At 39.2% G+C, this 17,822-nt stretch overlaps 1 protein-coding gene across 1 annotated transcript; it reads left to right on the top strand.

Annotated features, from left to right (window-relative positions):
• Positions 1–4,366: 4,366 nt before the first annotated feature.
• Positions 4,367–16,197, top strand: LOC104462943 (anoctamin-2-like; the record flags this gene model as incomplete). Its single annotated transcript, XM_010075100.1, has 5 exons — positions 4,367–4,519; positions 4,629–4,681; positions 6,643–6,824; positions 14,260–14,365; positions 15,916–16,197. Coding segments are annotated over 5 exons (776 nt in total), but the record flags the coding sequence as incomplete, so codon positions are not given.
• Positions 16,198–17,822: the final 1,625 nt, after the last annotated feature.

Below are 17,822 nucleotides of genomic sequence, written 5' to 3'. Positions count from 1 at the left end.
GTTCAGGTGGCAATTCATTGAAAACATTTTTTCTCAAAGACAAATAATAAAGGGTTTAATAATCCAACTTCTGTTAAAAATCAATGGCAAAACTCCCTTTTGAATTTTAAGAACAAAATTATTCCAATGTCTGTAGCTACCGACTACCATAAGGATTAATCTTAGATGTTTGGAAGAATTTCCCCTAGAGCAGGAAAAACCATCAAAAAGGCGACGTGTGAGGCTGCAAAAGGAGAAAAAAAAAAAAAAAAAAGAAAAAAAAAAAGAAAAAAGGAGTCATTGAAGAGAAACATGCATTTTCCTATAATCTCTATAATGAGGATGGATTTGAAAATACCAACCCAGCCTGTTGTGTGTAGGCTTGTTGCATACATTTATTACAAAAGAGTAGTAAATTATACCTTTTCCTTAGTTTCTCAGCCAGACGTGGCTGTATATTGAAAAGTTTCTTCTTAGGACTAGGAAAGTCGCTTAGCACAGGAGTGAGTCTTCCTTTCTTTTCTTCCAGTAATGCACCATCCTATGACAAATATTGTTGTGCACAGAGGAACAGCTTCAGTGAAAATGGAGATCTGAGAAATGCTGTCGTCTGAGAGACTTCTCTTTATGCTGTTTGTCTTTTATAGTTTGGTTGGGTTTTTTTTGTTTGTTTGTTTGTTTGTTTTTCTGAGGGCCCAGCCAGCCTAAGCCTGGAGGAGATGTTGCAGATATGGCATCAGGTGTTGAGAACCTCGTGGACTGGTTCTGAAGCTTTTGCCTATTTCCTGCTTACGTCACACAGTCAAGGTGACTTGTCTTGAACACCAATAGTATGTGGTTTGAGTTTTTTGTCTCACCAGAAACAGAGTTTCTGTCATTGATAGCACATCTAGTCTCCTGCTTTGATGCCTGAGGAGAAGGTGCTATTTCCCATCTCCTTGACCTTCAATCATTTTTTTCACTAGTTTATGCCAAGAAGCTAGGTGCTGTTCATCTGTTGTCTGGAGGCTGGCCTACCAGCCAAGTAGGAAAGCCATGAAAGAGACTGGATGTTCAGAGGTCCAACTCCCGTCACAGGTCTCTTTAGTCTTTTCCCTCAAAGCACAGGAAAATAATCACCCAAGTCAGCTAGGGCTCCTATGTGGGGTCATAGGGTTGTAGGTGAACACTAGAAGAGCTTTGCATGGAGATCTTGTGGCATAAGCATGAATGTAAAAAGGGTATTCCAGCGTTGCCATCAAGTCCTTCAGCCAAAACCAGGATGTCTTGGCATCAGCTATCCTTTACGGAACAGTCTCTGTGAGTGCCCTGAAAGTAGTGTAAATGTTTCCACTGTGACTAGACAGGCATCCACAGAACTCCAGGATGCTGGGACTACATGGCTTCTGGGACCCGAACTGTACAGCAGGGATTCTTCTCTTTTTAATCCATGCACCTTTGTGGACATACTTGTTTCCACAAATACTGACCAAACTAAACAAGTACCTTTAAATTACTAAAGCTGTTCACAGACTGCTTGTTTTGAATGATTGCTTACTAGTTTACTACACAAGACCATCTAAATTATGGGGTGCTTGGTTTTGTTGGGTTTTGGTGGGGGTTTTTGCCTGCTTTTTGCATCATTCACACTTTCATAAAAAGGAAGGTAGAAGATTGAAGAGATTTAAAGATGGCCACACAAACACTTCTGACATAGAGTTTTCTGTGAAGACATATTTTCACAATTGTCCAGAAGCCTTTTGCATACCTTGAACATTCTTTCATGAACTTGAAAAAAAATTAAACTGCATTTTCCCAGGCAATGAATAAATGGGCTGCAACCAACATCAAAGCAAATGTGTGTGTGGTTTATACTTAAAGCATTTCAAATACCTTTTTTTTATTAGCTCAGAGCCCAGCTCTGTTCCTGCTAAATTCACTTAAAAAGCCAAATAAGGCATATTTTGGCACTATGTATTTTTCTAAGCATTTCGCAGTTTTTGGGACATTACTCTAACATCTGTTTTTATTTCCTTGTTAATTCCTTTTCCTGACTTTGAACATAAAATGTTCAAGAAAGTATGATTTCAAGGATAGGATGTTTGTATGCTTTGAAAAAGCTCCATCTTAGTGTATGTTAGGATACATTCTTCATCTCAAAGCAAAAAAATGAGAATTAAAAACAAAAGGCCATATAAGTAATATCCAGGTAATACTTTACCATGCAAATATATTGTCACTGTGAAAAGCAGGAATATCAGCCAGAAAACTTGCAAGAAAAGAAAAGATGCACGCAAGAGAAGATGCTGGAGAAAGCTGTTTTATCAGTTAGTTGTAGGCTGTGACAAGAATGCCTAAGATAATTACTTAAAAGTAAACATTTGTGCTACGTAAGACCCTGATTTTTGCAAAAAGTGCAACAGATTCCTCCCATCATGGAGAGAGAATTTATACAGGGATCTGCCAAAAAAGAATCATAAAATCACAGAATGATAGAATGGTTTGGGTTGGAAGGACCTTAAAGATCATCGAGTTCCAACCCCCCCTGCCATGGGCAGGGACACCTCCCACTAGCCCAGGTTGCTCAAAGCCTCATCCAGCCTGGCCTTGAACCCCTCCAGGGATGGGGCATCCACAGCTTCTCTGGGCAACCTGGGCCACTATATCATCTCCCTCACAGTGAAAAATTTCTTCCCAATATCTAATCTAAGTCTACCCTCTTTCAGCTTAAAACAGATCCGCCTCATCCTATCACTACATTTACTGATAAAGAGTGCCTCCCCATCTCTCCTGTAGGCTCCCTTTAAGTACTGGAAAGCTGCTCTAAGGTCCCCTCAGAGACTTCTTTTCTCCAGGCTAAAAAACCCAGCTCTCTCAGCCTATCCTCAAACAGAAGGTGCTCCAGCCCTCTGACCACCTTTGTGGCCCTCCTCTGGACCCGCTCCAACAGTTCCATGTCCTTCTTATGCTGGGGGCCCCAGAGTTGAACACAGTACTCCAACCCTTTTTCTATACTACTATTTATTTAATTCTAAAGTGTAAGTCACAGTTAGATTTATTAGTTTAATCTTACTGGGATTACTGCCTTTGCATTTGGGCAGCATACTTGTCAGTCTCTTTCCTCTTCTCCTACTGCTCATTAGTTTTCTGGGGTAATAAACCTCTCTCACTTCCCTAAGTATTACTTTAAAATAATTTAGTATTTTTACAAGGAAATGATCCAGTCTCATGAGTATCATTCACTGCTGATGCCTCCTGCTTTCCACGGAAGACACAGCCTTTTAGGCAATTTGTTAACTTCTCAACACCTTGGAGAAAAAAAAAAAAAAAAAAAAAAAAAGAAAAAAAGTCAGCCCTTTTCAGGCTCTAATTGTACCCAAATGAGATTTACCGAGAAGAAGTAGATATTGAAGTGCCACTGAAAGAAGGATGAACTAAGGATACTCTGGCCACCCAAAAACTGACGGAGCTTGCTTGAAGGGACTTGATTTTCTACTACATTATTCCAAGCATCTCTAGAGCACTGAGACTTGTCAGAAAAACACTACTGCTGCTGAGCTTAACTCTGTGGTTCTAGCAGTGTAGTACTGGGAACGAGATGATACAAAATGTGCCATTCACGTCAAAGTGAGAGGTCTTTCTTTGGTTGGTTGGTTGGTTGGCTAGTTGATTTTTTTCCCCTGTTGAAGAAGCCATGCTTATTAGTTGTGTATCTGTTCTAGCAAGCATGGAGAACTTGGGAGGCCTGTGCCTCAGTGCAGTACTACTTGTTCTTCAGGATCAGTGGGCTAGTGCTTTCTTTCTCCCAAACCACTTCACCCAAACTGCAAACACAGGGGTGAAAAAAAAAAATAAAATAAAGTGACAGCAGCAGCCTCCTTTGCTAGGATTCAAAGAGGAAGATTTCTAACTTTGGAGGATATCAGTCACATAAGGAGGGATGAAAATGCTGTACAACACCACAGGCTCATGCATCCACAAAAATACTGCTCTTGACAGATTGCCACTGAGTTTTCCAAAGGAAGTTGAGGAGAAACAGTGGTATGTTGTACATTTTCTCCTCTTCCTTGCTTGTGTATCATTTTCCTTACAGGCAAAAGGACAGGGAAGAACAGCACAGTCTTAATCAGTTAACTATGCATAAGAATACCTCCCGAGCCCTCTGTCCTTCATTAAACTGATTATTTACTTTTGCTAGAGACTAGAAGCATTATTAGAAACATTCGTAAAGCATAGTGACAAACCTTTCTCTCCTTCACAGCCTTGCTTTCTGATATTTATTACTGGGACCAAATTGTGGAGTTTTATGGGTTTTGTAACCCACAAAGCTCATCAACAATTTGCTGTCAGCTGCATTTACCAGCTCCCTTTAGAAGATATCAAAAAACATTGCATATTTCTCTTTCAGTTATTCAATTTGGCTTTGTCACACTCTTCGTTGCCTCCTTCCCTCTGGCACCTCTCTTTGCTCTTCTGAACAACATCATAGAAGTCCGGCTTGATGCAAAAAAATTTGTTACTGAACTGAGGAGGCCAGACACAGTAAGAGCAAAAGATATAGGTAAGTAATGAAAAAATATAACATAATGTAATAACACAAAAAAAAACTCAATAAAGAAGAAGAAAAATTATAGTAAATCCATTAATAAGATCTGTTTTTTCACTTACAGGAATTTGGTATAACATTTTGAGTTGTATTGGAAAGCTTTCAGTTATCATTAATGTAAGTATTTGGTTACACCAGTTTCTAACCATGATCTTGGGAGCTTATGTTGTCCCTCCAACATAATTTAAAAGCGAAGTCTAATTTTCTCGATTGCTATAAAATACGGTAAAATCTAAGTTATCCAGTTCATTCTCGTGGAAGTGTGAAACATTATTTAATTACAAACAAGATGACCATTCACTCATCTCGTTCTCTCTGTCCTTGTGTTATGTAGGACAGGAAGACTAATTCATGTAAGAACAACCAATGAAGGAGATGTAAGCAGGCAATGATCCAGATAATTGATAAAGATCTACTTCTCATTCATACCCATGACTTTTTCTGTTCCTCTGCTAGTATAACTGTTGTTATGAATAAAAAGGATGCACATATAACATCCTAGATTCTAGGAACAGAAAGTCCTTAACTAGGCAGCATTAGCAATTTGTTCTGTTATGTACAGGTATGGTTATATCCCTAAACATAATTTCTCCCACAGAGTGAGTATTTCTGTAAGAGTAGTGTGTTTTGTTTTGGTTTGGTTTGTTTTTTTTTGAGATGGGTACACACTTCCCAAGCTACAAAATCTTAATGGGAAAATCTATTCTTTCATAGAACAAGAATGAGTACCTGAACATAATGTGTGTCTGGTATACAGTAATATTATGTTTATTGTTCTACATGTGTTCCTTAAGTAAAATTTTCCTGTATATGCTTTAAGATAAAAAGACTCATTTCCTAGGAGTTTAATCACACTATCTAGTGGAGTTTTGACCCACAAATCATAGAATCATAGAATCATTTAGGTTCAAAAAGACCTTTACGACTATTGAGTCCAACCATAAAATACCAAAGATATTGAAGCACTTTAGAAGGGCAAATGATTGTCAGTACTGAAGGGGAAGCTTGTGCAGAGGTGTTATGCAATTTATCTAGTACAATAGCTTCCAGCACAACAGCACTGTGTAGCAGTATGTAAGCTATTATTACAACTGGGAGAACTATCATGCCTCCAGAGAAGCAGTGTTTTTTGACTTGGGTGGAGCTTTGTTCTTTTATGGCTTGTCAGTTTCTAGGATTAAAGGTAGGAAATCTGTGCAGCCCTGAACATACCCATAATTTAGCTGTCAGGCATAGATTTCAGGTTTCCAGCACTGCTCTGTGCTCAGTGACCAAACCTCTGTAGCCTTTTGGTTTAATCTGAATACACTTTGCAGACTTAGGATCCTTGATTATCTCCTGTGTCAAACAAACTCTGAACATTTTTATTTCCTGGGGATTTCATTAAAATATCAATTATCTAATTTTTATTGACAGAAATGTAAATATGTGCATATCCAATTTAAAAAAAAAAAAATTCTGAATGTCCGGTTCTGCTTCTCCATCTGAATAATATTGGTGTAGAAGATTTCCTTAGCAAAATTTAGTTTTAAATTAATTGAATATGATCTAGATACTTCTGTGTCCGATTCATTTCACAATTATACCAGTTTTATACCAGCATGAGATCCATCAAAGTCAAACGTGGAAACTCTGATGCAGGGGGAAATGTAGGATGACTACCTTACACTCATCTGGTTTATCTCAGATAACAAGTGTGTAACTACACCAAATTATACTCCAAATTATACCAGGTAGCTATCAATCATGTTTTGTCATAGTTTTTTAAAAACTAGTGATAGACCTCCTAATGGCTCCAGGGATGAAAAGGGTTGGAGAAATATACAGTACACTAACTGCTTTTGCTACTTTATGCTCTAAAAAATATTCCATTTCCCTAACTACAACCTTTTTCTGGAGAGACAGAGCGGGTTACTGTGCATTTATATATGTTCTATACCAGGTCTGGCCATTTAACTCTTACTTCATCACCACTCTGAACTTATTTGAATGTGAAAATTATTGCCTGAATTAACCTGAAACATGTTAAACATAGATTCATGACACTGTTGTTTGGTTGGATTTTTTTCATCTCTCAGGCTTTTGTAATTGCTGTCACCTCTGATTTCATTCCACGCCTTATGTATCAATACGCATATAGTCAAAATGGAACCATGCATGGCTTCATCAATCACACGCTCTCATACTTCAATGTCAGTCATCTCAAGGCTGGAACACAGCCAGAAAACTCCCTGTTTGCACAGGATGTTTTATTCTGCAGGTAAAGTACTTCTAATAACAGGTTGCATAATCAAAGTAATTTCTTTGGGTCTTTTGTCAAACTAAATTTTTCTAAGTGGCAACTGATAAGATTTGTGCCTTTAAAACGGTGGTTTTAAGAGTATTCTCACTATCTTAGAAGGTTCTTAAAAGGGTTTTACCAGTGCATTAAAAGGCAAAATAAATAATTAAGGCAAACTTATGGAAAATTATTTATTTACTGAAAGACATAACTTTCATTAAAAACAATGAGTTTCAAAATGGACATCCACTAATTAGAACCAGGCTTTCTTTTTCTTTATGAAGTTCAGTGTTTGTTTGATGAGATCTGAGTTTTCAATATATTCTGCCCATCTTTAAGACCTGCACTGTTCCCCATCCACATGTCTTATATTTCAGATTCGTCTTTTCAAACTGGGGAACCAAGGCTTGACTTCCTTTAAAATATGTCCAAAATGTCTATTCCACTGCTCCCGTAGTGCAGATACCTATGGAGTTGTTCCAGTTTGCATGAGAAATCACCAACTTGGTTCCAGGGCTCTCAAAGTAACCTTTCTTTATTATAAAATTATGCAGAAAATCAAAGAGCTGTTTTAAGGCAGTATAACCCAAGGCTGTTCAAAACTGAGCTCCTTGGATCAGTGCTATATTCAGTGCCTGCCTCAACTTCCCTTTGGACTCCCTTGAAATCACACTGTGCTTAGCCTCTACAATGGCAAGAAAACATCACAAAACTTGCTCTTCCAATTTCTTTGAAAGGAGAGTCTTCATTTATATGGTTTTTACTACACACAGGTCTTTAATTGACCTTCCTTGTTTTGATGCATAATATATTCACATATCTTCATTGTCTTTTTCTGATGTGTGTCAAGGTTTTTGAATCTGGTACTCCTGACAGTTAACATCTGAACCTGTCCTGGTTCTAAAACCAGTTTCCCCTCTGTCTTTCCCAGCCACCTTTCTCCATCTCAGGTCTTTGTTCTCCTTCTTTCATTGTGTGGTTTTACTTGGAGAACAAATTTTTGGCTAAGGCACCAGAGGCGGGATTCTCGAAATCTATTACTGTATTCTCTCAGAATCACTGTCAAAGGAAGGACATAAAATCAGTTACCAAGCAGAGCAGAATGATGGGACAAACCTCACAGGTGATATTCGCATACCATCGAGCATCAGATTGACCTTTTCTTGCAATACTGGTCTGCTGAATACTCAGATACTGGCAGAAAATACTGTTAGTATTGTAGATATTTTATATATCAAGTAGTGTTCTCTGGTTAGAGCTTCAGAATTCTTCTTTCTTCCCATTCACTTGAATTCATTGTCCTTGACAAATCTATATTCAAAATACAGACAGATTCCTTCATTATTAGTTCCAATGATCCCTACATGTCTGCATGGCTGATATTCAGAGTTTCTTAAAGAAACTGTATTTAAAGTCAATACAGATATGAAAGGCAGATGCAAATTTTTATTCAGTTCTGTTATGTTATGACTATTAGTCTCTTCTATAAATCTGAAAGAGCGGCTCTCGGTATGACATAGAAGGCTTGTGACTAAAGCTAGTTAGGATGCACATTTTTGCCCTTACAAAACCTTTGTCTTCATGTTAAACTCGGGGAGGGAAAATATTTCAAATAAATAATTTTGATTTAAAAAAAAATAAAATACACAAAATTCAATTAATTTTAAATATTTTCCGATTTTACCGTTCTAAAAATAATTTAGAAACAAGCAGCCACTTGAAAGCAAAGAGAAAAATTAACTTTGTAATTGTGTTTCTAACTTAGATGCTGTAAATCGCCCTTCAGAACAGTTAACTTGTTTTCACTGATTACTTAAGGGGTCATATTCTAGCTACGTCCCTGAAGCAGCCAAAAAAACTTCCCCTTACTCCTAAATGACTGCACATTTCTAAATGTAGGCTACAACCCTATCTCCCACAAAATCAGGGGTATTTTTCCATTCTGATTTTCTTAAGGAATAAGAAGTTTGGCTAAAACAGCCTGAGAAGGAGCAGATGGAAACAACAAGGCCTGCAAATCCATACCCATCTTAGAGAATATATTAAACATCATAATGTAATAATTTGCAAGAAAGAAGTCTTGAAGTTGGCATTATTCAGTGTAGCCTGTGCATGTTTATCTCCTGCTCTCGTGCAAGCAAACTTTAATCATACTTAGGATCCCACTGATTTTAAGCAGGGTATTTGTCTCTCTCAACTATAACCCATAAAAATTATGTATCTTGGTTCCTTCACTGGAAGCAGAGCAAATGCAGAGAGAATTCAGGCACTGCAATTGGGATTGCCTTTGGGATGTACCTACCTTCTTACCTTGACTGCAACGGAGGCAAGATAAGTGCACAGATAAAACTCCTAACTTTTAAGGAGGTAAAGAGAGAGAATATAACTTAGCATGTCCCAGTGTCAGGAACTTTGTTAAAGGGATCGGTGCTGCCTCTCAGGAGGCAGTCAGATGAGAGCTGAGGGCAGACAGAAAGGGAAAAAAAAAAAAGCTCTCTGGTGCTTAGGGCTGCATGCTGTGCTCTACATGCTGTTTTGCTTGTGATGGACAAGGTAAAGCATTTTAAACCTGGGGGCTGTCCTCTTTCTTTTCTCAAAATGTTGTTCCCTGTGAGCTCTGCTATTCCCCAAATTAGCCTGTATTTTCCTTCAACAAGCATCTTGGTCCACACGGATCTCCCACTTCACTGTGACTTCGCTGATTTCATTTTGCTACTGTTTACCTCGTCACAGGTATGAGTGACAGTGTATTTGGAAATGTCTGCATTAACAACAGCGGTGAAAGGTGCTCCTCAGATTAGCATGGATTCAACAGAGCCAAAATACAGGGAAAAGGGAACAATCCACACTAGGTATAAAAATGGTCCCCATCTGATAATATCAAGTCTATGCCATTAAAAAAAAAAAAAAAAAGAAAGAAAAAAAAAAAGAAAAAAATTGATTGCAAACATGGCAAACATGAAGCATGTACTAAATGTTTGACCATGTACTAGTCTGAATGAGAAACAACTACGAGAGCATTTCTGTTCCATTATCAGGGAATAATTAGGAAAGGATGTCAACTTCCACATTCACTGTTTCTCATTATCACCCCACCTCATTTGAATCTTATCAAAATCTCGTTTTTGGACAGAACTATCACTGTGACAAAATATGGGGTATCTAGCTTGTGTCCCAAGAGACAAGCAACAAACCCTGTCCCTTAAACTGGAAAGCTTGAAATAAAATCTGCTTTTCTGTTTCTGGCAAATACGTTGGGAACAAGCTGACCTCTCTTATTCTTAGATTTCTGTGACCTCTGGAGATAAATGTGGTTACAATAAGCCTGAATGTTACCCCTTACGGGCATTGCCAGACATTAAGGTATCTTAAAAATAACCATAACGAGCCAGAAACAACTCTCCCACTGAACATCCAGAATACATTCTTTGAATATTTTGAGCAGCATTTTCTACAATGCTGTGAACTCTTTGGCACTGCTTCCAAATAAACATTGCTGTAATGACATTCTGTGGAGTTGTAATGATTTTTTTTCAGAGCGAAATATCATTTGTGTAGCTAAAGGCAAATTAAAAGCAAACCTTGCTAAGTTACGTGACATTTTTATTTCTTTAGTCTTTTTAGTCCTTATAATCTGGTATGATAATGGAGTACATGAAAGCCTGCTGATCACACTGACAAGAAAGCAGCAGATAGGGAGACATTAAAGGGATTTTTCCCTTAACACAAGCCTGCTCCAATATTCAGCAAATTTCTAAAGTGTCTTTGAATGAATTAATTTTCTTAATGCCCCTGGATTCATCTCATCTACTCCCAGTGATCAATCGTGGATTCTAACATTTTTCCCTGAAAAAAATCTTATATACTCCTGCATTGCTGAAGAACTACTCCTTGTGATTCAGTCATGTTTTCTTCAATTTCTTGTCAAAGACCAGCTGAAAAAGGAAATGAAACAGAAGCTGATTTAGTCTGATTCACAATTCCACTTACATACACATTTTGATTTTTAGTACCAGTCTTTCTTTTTCCCCACACAATAGGCTTATTAAATATACTTGCATATTTCTCTTAGCTCTGACTGCAGTTCAGTTTTGTGTAAGTTTTGCCTAGTCCTCTCCATCCATCCTCACGTCCCCAACATATCTCTACTTTCATTGTGCATTTTTGTTTTTTCCCCTCAGAACTTTTTCATGCTTTATTCTTAAACCATATTGACTACTTCATATTCTTGTCCTTTTTCAGTGGGTTAGAGTTGTTTGCTATTTTTGAAACACAACAGTCTTTGTGGCAACAGTTGTTTCTTTCCCAAGCATACCTGCTGAAAGAAATATTTTCATAGAATCATAGAATCATAGAATGGTTTGGGTTGGAAGGGACCATAGAGATCATCTACTTCCAACCCCCCTGCCATGGGCAGGGACACCCTCCACTAGCCCAGGTTGCTCAAAGCCTCATCCAGCCTGGCCTTGAACCCCTCCAGGGATGGGGCATCCACAACTTCCCTGGGCAACCTGTTCCAGTGTCTCACCACCCTCACAGTAAAGAGTCTCTTTCTAATATCTAGTCTAAATCTGCCCTCTTCCAGTTTAAATCCATTACTACTTGTCCTGTCACTACATGCCCTTGTAAAAAGTCCCTCCCCAGCTTTCCTGTAGACCCCCTTCAAGTACTGGAAGGCTGCTGTAAGGTCCCACTGGAGCCTTCTCTTCTCCAGGCTGAACAACCTCAACTCTCTCGGCCTGTCCTCATAGGGGAGATGTTCCAGCCCCCAATCATCTTCGAGGCTCTCCTCTGGACCCATTTGAACAGCTCCATGTGCTTCTTCTGTTGGGGGGCCCAGATCTGGATGCAGTAGTGCCAGAGGGGCACTGTCCATGTTGCCAATAAAGATGTTAAATAGCAGCGGTCCCAGTAATGATCCCTGAGGAACGCCACTCATCACTGTCTCCATTCGGACATTGAGCCGTTGACCACAACTCTCTGAGTGCGACCGTCCAGCCAATTCCTTATCCAGTGGGTGGTCCATCCATCAAATCCATATTTTTCCAGTTTGGCCACCAGGATGTCGTGTGGGACAGTGTCAAAGAATTCATTAATTTTAGGAGTCAAGAATTGAAGAGATGAGGGAAAAGATGGACTTTTTAAAAAAATAAACTACCTGCAGAATATAGTGGTTAGAAAAGGCCTAGGTTATTGCACTTTGAAGTCCCATGAGCCATAGAATAATTAAAAAGGGAGGTGGGAGACAGCCCAGGTACATTGTCTGTAGCTCTGACAACATCTCCCTTCACCATAAATCATTTGCTGGTGTTCTGTTGAACGTAGTTTCAGTGTGATTTCCAGCTGAGCTTGGTGAAATTTCCATGGGGTCTGATGTCCTGCAACACTAACATAGTTTGTGAAGCTTAGAGTACATTAAATGGAAAACCTATCACAGTTGGTAATCCTTCCAGGTGAACTTGGGCTCAGTGTCAAGAATGGGATTGATTTATAGTGCTAGGCAAAATCCACAACAAACTTAGTGGTTTTCCTTGTGTTTGATGTTCAACCAGGTTTAATTCAAGGGAACTGACTCTGGCACTCCCCGCAGCCCTTGTACACAGATTTGAGCAGCACACAGGAGTTCACATCGTACAGAAAGATACTAGAAGCAGTAACTCACAATGCAGAGAGAGCATAGGACCAAACAGGAATCCTGTGTCAGACAGGACAGAGAGCTTGGATGCTGTGTATGCACCACTGAACAAAACAAATAATCAAGGGTCTAACACAGCCCAGGTAGTGCTTCCATAAATTAATGCAGCCCCCAATTTAAAGTTTTTTTCCTCCTCTCCCTCCTCCCTCTCCCCAGCATGGGTTGTACCTTGTGTCCTTTGCTTCCAGAAGGCACAGACTGAATTTCTTGGGGAGGGGGGGGATGGGGAGAGGAGGGTGTAGGGGGTATGTGGATTGTAAATGTATAATTTAACATGCAAAACCATGCAGACAGAACCTGAAGGTAATTTTGGAGAGCACACCTGCAAACTGAAGCTGACAGATTTTATATATTAACCTTCTCCATTATCCCCCAATGGAGGCTTTTCCACAGTCTAATGAATCTTACTGTCAGGAAGGGTTTTCTGGTATTCAAAACAGATTTTCCCTTTCTTAATTTCATCCCATTACGCCTAGTCAAACACTGTGAACAGCACTAAATTATCCCTTTCAGTCCTAAGGGCACAATTTGTGCATGGTTATCATGTCCAACTTTGGCTATTACTTACCAAAGTGGAGCAATACATGTGCTCTTCTTTAATCTTTTTTGGTGAGTCAGTCTCCTCAGCCCCTGGATTGTTTTGCTTAACTGTCTTCAATTTGTTGCTCTTTTTTTTCTTTTCCTTTTTTTCTTTCTTTTTTTTTTTTTTTTTCCTCTGAAATCCCCACAGATGAATGGCTGAATGGAGCATTCCAGGTGTGGCTTTACCTGAGCTGTTTAGAAAAGGGCTAATACCCCCCAGCGCCACTGAGCCTTTTGTTTATAGATCCACAAGTCATACTGCCCTGCTGCCATATTTCAAACTTGTGCTAACTTGCTGGCCACTGTAAGCTCCAGGCTATTTTCATTGCATTTTATTTCAAACTCTATCCTTTCAAAGATCCTTCAATTGGTTTTTTTTTAAATTATTTTCCATTTTCACAGATTATTCTCATTGTGTTTCCTGTCTGTATTTCTTATTGCTTTCTGTTTTTCCTGCTATTTGAAAAACTTTCCAATTTAGAAGCATCTGCGACTTTTATTAGCGTGTTGTTTACTTCGAAATGATTGATGATAATACTAAAAGCATCAGCCTTTAGACCAAACCACTAAGGCTCTGTTTTATCCTGGCTAAGGCTAGACAGTTAATGTAAGAAGTGCCTTTCCCATGGCTCCCCCTGTTGTTAATGCAAGGACAGGAAACACCGGAGTGTGAGTCAGATTTTAGGAGGGCTGAATTATTCCTGAAATTAATCAAGGTTTAGGTGAGATGAATGCAGGCTTGTCTCCTTTGGCCTGAAAATGCCTTGGACTACCTCTGTGCTTTGATTTCAGCACTTTATTCCCTGTATACTGAGATCAATTTAACATTAACAAAAAAAAAAAAAAAAAAAAAAAAAGGGCCACATTTGTAAATCCTGGAAAATCTGGAAATTTCTAACATTAGAATAATGTTCTGATTCTCGTTACAACTGTGAAAACCAGACTAAGCTTGCTAAATTCAGTGGAGATAGTCCAGCTCTAATTCTGGAGTTGTATTTCATAATACGTGTTGAAGTAGGAACATGGGGAGAATTTGTTTCTTTGGATTTCATAACTGGAAAATCATGTTAATCAAAGCAATTGGTGCAGGAGGAGATTGCTGGAAATGTGTAATGACTGAGATGTCTTCATCAACAGGTTCAAAGACTACAGAGAACCACCTTGGTCTCATAATCAGTATGAGTTTTCTAAACAGTACTGGGCAGTCTTATCTGCTCGCTTGGCTTTTGTTATTCTGTTTCAGGTAAGTCTGTTTTGTTGCTGCAATTTCAGTCATAGAAACATCATATTAAATGAATTAAAATGTGTGTGCCAAAGAAGCCCATGCCCAGTAGAGCTTTTGTGTTTGCAGATACCCAGCCTGCTGAGGTGTGAGTGGGCTGCAGCACAGATTCTCCCTTTGGAGCACTGTGGCACACTTCCTCAGCAGAGGTTTGCTCTGCTTTCATGGAAGGGAAGACCCACAGCCTGCATTAGCCCCTTGCACTAGCAGCAATCCACAAAATACCTCAGGCTCTTGAATGTTTCACTTAAGTGGACTCTGTCAGCTTTTATACTCTCAGAGGCATCACTTGTAAAAAGCACATAAATGCTACTTAGGCTTGTGAAATGCTGGTTTTTACCCAAAGCAAGAAATAATCAGAAGTAATAAATTCTCCAAGGTCTTTTGCTACTTTCTACAAGTAAATGGAACAATTTCTCCCCACTGTGCAGATTTCATTGGCAAGGGATTTGCTATTATGGCTTGCCTTCTGAATGGCAGAAACCTTCTGCTCTCTTCCATGATCTGGGATCCCTCCACAGTCAAACTGGGCCCACTCCTCATATTGAAATCTGCCTGTCTTTTCTCCTCACCTGCCATATATTCTTAAGTGTTACTGTGAGTCTTGCCTGGTTTATATTGCCCTCTTCTGCTTCTTTGCTCTGTCTTCAGAAATGTTCCACCACAAACTGCAAAACATTTGAAACCAACTGGTTACGCTGGGCTTCAAATAGCCTGCCTGTTGTTCTGCCAGAGTACATTCCCTGGTTAATTAGCTCCATTGTCTCGGATGGGGTTGGAGAGTTCATGCTAGTAGCCTTGTCAGCAAACGTTCTCACACATTTTGAGACATTACACAACACATCACTTTTCAAAGCATTATCACGATAATGTAAACCCCAAAGCTTAATGGATCTATAAATTTCACAAACAGGCAAAACTTTTTGCCCAGTCTGTTTTATGGACATCACCTGTAATGACCTTGATACTTGAGGCTCAGGGTTGTGGCTTGTATGCTGTGGTAGTGTAAAAAAAATCCTGCTTGTCAGCAGACAGAAAGATTTGAGGACACATTGACCGTGAAAGTTGTCTGCTGTCTGCTCAGGCCACATTGGAAACCCATGGGTATGACTGTGTTGGAGGATGCTCTCACTGATGTTGCCCTTATAGTAATGGATTCTGAACTCAGTCTCAATGAATTTCATGTTGAGAACTGAGCACCTTTGGATGCCTGTAAAGAATAAAGTTGTTTTAGCTATTTAGGCCATGAATCATTTGATGAATCCAAGTCGCTTTCCCATTTCAAACCTAACTGAAGCACATGTTTAATTCAGCCACTCCTCTGAGGGGGAGTTGTGCACAAACGTGAACTGTTTGTTGAACTAAGATCTTACTCAACTGCTTAATACTACACACTGTCAGCAAAATGTGTTTGATACCTGCCTCATAGCTATAGCAAAGGTTTGCTTTTGCTCTAGGGTCAGTATTTTGGATTTTTCATACTTGCTTCACATCTGTTGCTGTGTTTGCAGAACTTGGTGATGTTCCTCAGTGTTCTGGTTGACTGGATGATTCCTGACATCCCCAAGGACATCAGTGTACAGATCAAAAAGGAGAAGAGCATACTTGTTGACTTCTTCCTGAAGGAAGAGCATGAAAAACTGAAGCTGATTGAAAGCTTTATCATACGTGACAAGCAGAAACACAAAAGTGGGACCAAAGGTGAAAAGATCCGGGCTGCCAGCTTCTGTCAGTTTAACCGAAGTCAGAAAGGCAGCTTTACATCCTTCAGCTCACAGCACACAGAAGTGTGACTCCTTAGGGAAGGGTAACATCCTATGCTTACCTCTGCAATACCTGCTTACTGTGTGACGTGATTCTGAGCCTTGAGCAAGGGAGGCAGAGACAGTCAAGGAGGAGACAGGGAGCAAAAAGGAGGCTTCTTTTGCTTCCTTAGAAACTCCGTATTCAAGGGTCTCTGTTACATTTTATATGCTATCTGGGCTGCGGCATTTTCAGACTTTACCAGTGCAAGATAAGGGCTATATTGTGGCTGTAGCTGGTCCTTGTGGTGATGCATGTGAGTTGGGTAGGCACACAGGAATTCTCACTCATGCAGCCTCTGTGGTAGGACCACAACCATTCCTCTTCATAGAGACACCATGTGGGGCACAGGGAATAAAAGGGACGCTCCTCCTCTAGTATCTATCTTTTGGCAAATCTGACTGACCAAGGCAAAGTCTGCACAAGACGTGGTCTCATGGCTTGTAGCTGCCAGCCAATAATATATAAACATGTGGAGTCTCAAGGAGTTATTGTGCCTTCCTACCATACACTGCCACTTGGTGCTGTCTCTGTAGAGCATGCAGGGCTGTTGTTAGGGACACAGAGCTGTGGCAACAGAAAGAATGAAAATCACTGAGCACTTTCATCTGCAGATATGTTGTGTTTTGCTTAGCAGGAGCTTGAATGGATGTGCTAATGAGCACAGAGGCCACAACATATGCATCAGAATGAAGTAAAGCTGCTAGAACCAGGGAAGCTCATTGTTATTTATTGTCCTGAACAAAAAAAATCCCTTGCATCTTTGATTCTCCGCTCACTTAGACTGGGAATTCAGCCAGTATCAAGAAGAATCCCGCCACTAAACCAACAGCAGTGCAAAGCTGACGAGTGAGAGTGGAATCAAGCCCCGTAAATCATCTAGCATTTTCATGTACATTGTGCATAAAGTAACAAAAGTTGCCACTGTTGTGCATTTACTGTGAAATAAAATATTTGGCAGAACTGCATTTCATTGGAAGATAAACTTATCCACTAACCAAGCTTTCATTTACAAGTATTTAATGAATAAATTTATTCTGTTATGAATGAAAATAAAATTTTCTTTAAAAATATGTTCTTTTCCTGTAGATTCTGTGTCTAACCAGTCTTGAAATTCAGTCTGGATAAAATATTTTCTTCTCATTTTGTCTGCTTTCTAAACCATCAAAAACACAAACCAAAAGAAGTGCTTCAGTTTCAGGCATTGTAGGCAATATGATTGCCCTTTAACATTATAATGGTATTATATATATTTCTGAAGCCTAAAAATTCATTGTTCTCTAGATGGAAAGATATTTTTATGAGAACTTTTGGTAATTTAATTAGAGGTGTGAAAATAATTGGGTTGTTTTCATTCAGTGCCTAAACAAAAAGAAAATGGGAGAACTCTTTCAGGGTAGGCTGAAATTAAAAGTTTCATTTTTAAAATTTCATTTATTTATCCCTTCTATATAGTAGATCAAATTTGAAATGATAACGTCACCTTAAATAAAACTGCAAATGTTTAACTTTGTTGAAAAAAAAGTCTGACCTCTCAAAATATTTTCTTCTTTTTCCCTTATCAAAATTCCATTGCTGAATTTCAAATGAAGTCAGAGAGAGTTCTTCTCCCTTC

Source organism: Pterocles gutturalis, unplaced genomic scaffold (genome assembly GCF_000699245.1).
Source record: "Pterocles gutturalis isolate BGI_N339 unplaced genomic scaffold, ASM69924v1 scaffold7327, whole genome shotgun sequence".
Taxonomy (NCBI): Eukaryota; Metazoa; Chordata; class Aves; order Pterocliformes; family Pteroclidae; genus Pterocles; species Pterocles gutturalis.
Note: the sequence above shows the minus strand (reverse complement) of the source record. Positions and strands in the feature narration are given on the sequence as shown.